The sequence below is a fragment of the Setaria italica genome, chromosome III, assembly GCF_000263155.2.
Source record: "Setaria italica strain Yugu1 chromosome III, Setaria_italica_v2.0, whole genome shotgun sequence".
In the NCBI taxonomy this organism is placed as follows: Eukaryota; Viridiplantae; Streptophyta; class Magnoliopsida; order Poales; family Poaceae; genus Setaria; species Setaria italica.
Genome location: NC_028452.1, coordinates 40,049,815 through 40,054,841, shown reverse-complemented (window position 1 = coordinate 40,054,841; position 5,027 = coordinate 40,049,815). Strand labels below are relative to the sequence as shown.

The following is a 5,027-nucleotide window of genomic DNA, read 5'->3' as shown; positions in this document are numbered from 1 at the left end:
TTGAAGATAATCTGAGTCGGATTACAATACGTATCCCACAATATCCGGGCGATTTGAATCGCCCGACCTCCTTAACTTGTAGTCCAAGTATCTTCATGTCCTTGGCCCGCACGTTCTGGTCAGACGGGCCCACTTATCAGGATCGGCCAATATCCTGATCGGTGGGGACCCATGGGGTACCTATATTCCTCACTGGGTGATTTCTAAGTTGTTTTTGTAATCACCAACAATCTGGAACTGAAAAAATGTGACCTAACGAAGGGGTCTCTGTTGAAATCTAGAAATTTTCAATGGAGGCGGTAGTAATGATATTTGAGAAAAATTTAATAGATCTGCAAATTGAAGATCGAATAAACAACAGAAAACACTCAGTGTGGAGAAATTGTCATGAGGCACTCAATGTTTAGAGTAAATCATATGTACGAGTCCAAGTTATACCACTTAGCAAATTTGACATGCACATAGCTGACTTTGATAGTATTGAAATGCAACTTTTAGAATTGCAATTACACATATTTAATTCAATAGGAAGGATACAGTGACACAGGTAGGATAAAAGAAACTAAGGTATAGATGCTTAGAATTTAGAATACTAGTTACATTCCCTGTGGATAATGCCACAACTGGAGCTAATAACAGTTCTGTATCCTTTGCATAATCTTGTTCAGCACATGATCAATGAAGCTTAGAACAGCAATCCCCCAGGAATCAGAGAAAATTAGTGCTCCAAACCACAACCAGAATCCTAGAGCAAACCCCACAAGTGTGGAGTAGTAAATTCCTCGATCTTCATCCATATCCGCTGCTGATCCAGAACTTCTATTTAAGCACGTTATATTCAAAGGGAGTCCGCAAAGCCCAGCGTTATTGCTGTAAATTGATGGATCGTTTAATGTGTTGAGCTGGCCACCTGTGGGTATCGGACCTGACAGCTGATTGTTGGAGAGATTGAGAGAGCTGAGAAATGTCAAGCTGGAGAGGCTATCTGGTATATGGCCTGAAAGTTCATTGCAGGATAAGTCCAGGGACTCTAGGGCCTTCAGATTGCCAATATCATTTGGGATGCCAGCAGATAGATTGTTTCTCGACAGATTTAGCAACTGGAGGCCCTTTAGGTTTGTCAACTCCGTAGGTATCTCGCCCGACAAAAGATTGCTCGATAAATCAATACCCGTCATTTGAGCAATTGCCTTCTCGAATGTATAATATTTCCCCTTCCAAAATAGATTAATTCTGTCAGAATATGGGGTCAGAGATCGATTTGAGTATGTAAGCAAAATGTGTGTTGATCCCAAGTAGGACCCGTTGTTCTGCTGTATCATCGATGCGAAGTTAGCAAAATGCCTTGGTATAGAGCCATTCAACTGGTTGTTGGCTAAATCAAGTAGCTGCAGTTGAGAGTGATGTGATAATTGCCAGGGTATGCATCCCTGTAACATATTTGAGCGGAGCTGGAGAACCTTAAGGGAAGGCATTTTTTGTGATACCCATGAAGGAACTTCCCCATTGAATTTGTTGTTGCCGAGATCTAAAATTGTTAAATTACTGCAGTAACTTAAGGAAGAAGGAAAGCCTCCAGTGAAGTTGTTGTTTGCCAAGTGCAGTGATGTCAGTGAACAGTTAGGGCTTGTTAGGGTTGGGAATTTGCCAGAGAAGGCATTTCTCGACAAATCTACAAAGTCCAATAGTTGAAGTTTCATCAAGCAACTGGGGAGCTCCCCATACAGCTGGTTGTTTGAAAGGTCCAAGAACTCCAGAAAAAGTAATTGACAGAACTCTGGTGGAATCATTCCTGTAAATTGATTTCTTGATGCGTCAAGTCCACGCAGGATGGGGTATTTTCCAATCACATGTGAGATGTCACCCGAGAAATTGTTTTGACCTACCCAAGCATAAGTCAAATTTGGGCATGCTGGAAGCAAGCCTGACAAACTGTTATTGTTCACCACTAGTTGTTCTAACCGAAAGTTGTTGCATAGTGTGGGAGGTAATTCTCCAGAGAAGTCATTGTTGGACAAGTCTACAATAACAAGTGGCTGCCCCTGGCCAAGATCCTTTGGTACAGGGCCAGTCAATCTATTGAAGCCCACCAAGAGATACATAAGCCTATGCAGCAGACAGATGGTTGCAGGCAACTCACCCTCCAGTTGATTGTTCCAGAGTTCGAGGCGTGCCAATGCCCGCCATACCGCTGATACATGGTGGTATTGTTCCACTGAGGTTGATTCCTGCAGCATTGAGCCAGTACAAGTTTGAAAGATTGCAGATCTCAACAGGGATTGGTCCACTGAGTGGGTTGTTTTGGAGGTCAAGTACTAGCAATGCTGCAAGTGTACCAAGCTCCCAGGGGATAATACCGGTGAAATTGTTATTTGAGAGTTCCAGGTATCGCAGCTGCCGTAGTGTTGCGAGTGTTGGTGGTATTGGCCCAGAGAACCTGTTTGATCTCACTTTGAGGTATGTTAGATTTGGAGCTGTCTTTGGAATCAACTCCAGTATCGGCCCAGATAATTTGTTCCACGACAGGTCAAGGAATGTCAGGTTGGGGCACTCCAAGATGAACTCTGGAAAGCTGCCATTAACGCCTATGTTGTACATGGAAAAGAACTGCAGGGTGGGCATTGGGGAGAACTCTGGTTTGTCAAAGTTGTTGTCAGAAATCTCAAGGCGAACGATCTTGGGGAGCTTGCTGAGTTTGTAGGGTAGGGCACCTGTGAGGTTGTTGTTGTTGAGCCGGAGGTCGATGAGGTTTGAGAGGCTCCCAAGCTCTGGTGGTACGAACTTTTTGAAGCTGTTGAAGCCGAGGTCAAGATAGACCAGCGCCTGCAGCGAAGAGATGCTAGCAGGGATGTCTCCATGGAGGCCATTGCTACTGAGGTTGAGCTCGGTGAGTTGCGGAAATGCAGTGAAGTTTAAGGTGTCAAGCCGACCCTTGATGCCGGCTCCAGGAAGACGAAGTCCAATGATGTGGCTGGTGGTGTTGCTGCACAGGATGCCGAACCATAAGCACATAGTGTGGTTTGGTGACCAAGAAGACAAGTTCCTGGTGCTGCTACCATCCAAAGTGGACTTCCACTGGAGAAGAGCAACCGCCGCTTGTTCGCTGTCGCTTGCGTGGGCCGTACATATGAGGAAGAAGATGAGAATGCAGAGGAGATTTCTAGGTAGCTCCATTGTCGTGCCAGTGGCTGTTCTTGGGAATAAGGATCGCCAAATGCAATTTATACTGGCCAGAGATAGCTAGTCAAGCAACAGGTCTTCTTGCTGTTAGATTCTATTCCTAGCTTTCAGATCTAATTGATGGAGAGACTGAAGACTCGGGTGGTTGTCGTCGGGTACACGCTCACAAGTTTGTGCAGATATCTTTGTCCAGAAGTCAAGGAAATTAGTGAACCTCGTAATATGAATGGTTTGTTGGCAAATTTTCTGAAAAGAATCAATTCTGTCAACTAAGCTTTAACATTTATTTGGATTTCTGAATGTAGTAAAAACTCAGAATTCATCCATCTGATCTGATGTTTGCAATTCTTCATTACGAAATTTCTTGGAAGAATGCTGCCAAGAGTGTCTTCACAGTGAATCCTTACTCACGTTTGTGCAGCTTGGTCTGATTTTAATTGTTTGCCACTATAAGACTTCTTTTTGGCAGATGCATATATCTTACTATTACTAATTGGATTCTAGCTGGACACTTTAAAAAAAAGAAATTCAAGAAACTCTAAAAAAACATCTAGTCATTAATTCGGTAGACTCGATCATCATAGTCATTGAATCTATTATGTTTTTAAAAAATTACCCACTTTCACCATTATAAAAATATTTTAAAGTAACCTCTAAATCTATATCTAAATTACGCACCTCTACCATTATATAAAATAAACTAAACGAACCCCTAATCTTAGCTTCATCTAAATTACCCATTTATACCATTATAAAAAATAATTTTAAATAACCCCCTAAATTTGAATCTAAATTTCCCACCACTAGAATAAAAATAATTTTAAATACTCCCTAAATTTGCATTTAAATTGCCCACCACTAATATTATAGAAAATAACTTAAGTAACCCCTTCAATTTAAAATATCATGAGCTAAATTTGAATCCAAATTACCTTCATTAAAAATATACCCATGGTACACTAATATATGATTCTAAATATTCTATTTCTGACACTATTGGTATAGAAAATAATAATTAAGGATGTGTGTCAACATTTATAAGTATAAAGAGGAAGTGACGAGAATAACATGTTTAAAATATAGCTTAAACTTAGGATCCATTGCGCATAACTGTGATGCAAAGTGAAAAAAAGAAAGGTTATAAGTGTGGGTGAAGCATTATAGAGTAATTACTAACTAAATTCTACAACAATTGGATGAAGATAATAAGTATGTATCTATATAAGTATTGTGTTAGAATTTATAATAAATGAGAGAGAGCTCAATGTAATAGTTTTAGTTCTTAGCTATGTGCCCTTATTTTTTTATAGTTGGAGACTCCATATTAATTCTTATGAGACGAGCTAGGGGGAAAAAGATAAATTCAAAAAATTCTAATAAAAATTAGAAACATCAGGACATCACTCCATTAGACTCTAATAGTTATAGCCATTAGTCTACTATATTTTCTAGAAAAATTACTCAACATCATTATGAAAATATTCTACAGTAAACCCTTATCCAAATATTCTACAGAGAGTTGCGATGTAAAGTGAAAAAATAGTATGAATCTGGATGATAAGTTTACATCTATAAGAGTATTGTGTTAGAATATTAAATAAATGAGAGAATGGTAAGTAAACACTTATAATTAGTGGATCTAATTATAAATAACTTTCTAATATAATTGCTTTTAAAATTATTAATCCATGCTGGAGCATGGGTTGATGAACTAGTAACGTGCAATTTACGTATGGGTCTGGCCATATCGCACATAATAGTTTCTGAGTCCCATTGTTTGATGGAGACTGGACTTTGTGGTCGTCTGGATGGAAAAGCACACATTGGATTCCACCAAACACTATCTT

The 5,027-nt window shown here is 39.7% G+C and overlaps 1 protein-coding gene across 1 annotated transcript; it reads right to left on the bottom strand.

Moving 5' to 3' along the window:
* Positions 1-629: 629 nt before the first annotated feature.
* On the bottom strand, positions 630-3,012 carry LOC111256767 (leucine-rich repeat receptor protein kinase EMS1-like). The gene is made up of 2 exons (XM_022825286.1): positions 2,141-3,012; positions 630-2,076 (listed from the first exon to the last, which is right to left on the bottom strand). Exons 1-2 carry the CDS (start codon positions 3,010-3,012, stop codon positions 630-632), a joined length of 2,319 nt encoding a protein of 772 aa, XP_022681021.1.
* Between the last annotated feature and the right edge of the window lie 2,015 nt (positions 3,013-5,027).

Coding starts and splice junctions, on each gene's coding strand:
- LOC111256767 (XM_022825286.1), bottom strand. CDS start 3,012: ATGTGCTTATGGTTCGGCATCCTGTGCAGCAACACCACCAGCCACATC. Junction 2,077..2,140: donor CTGGAACAATCAACTGGAGG/GTGAGTTGCCTG, acceptor GGGCTTCAATAG/ATTGACTGGCCCTGTACCAA.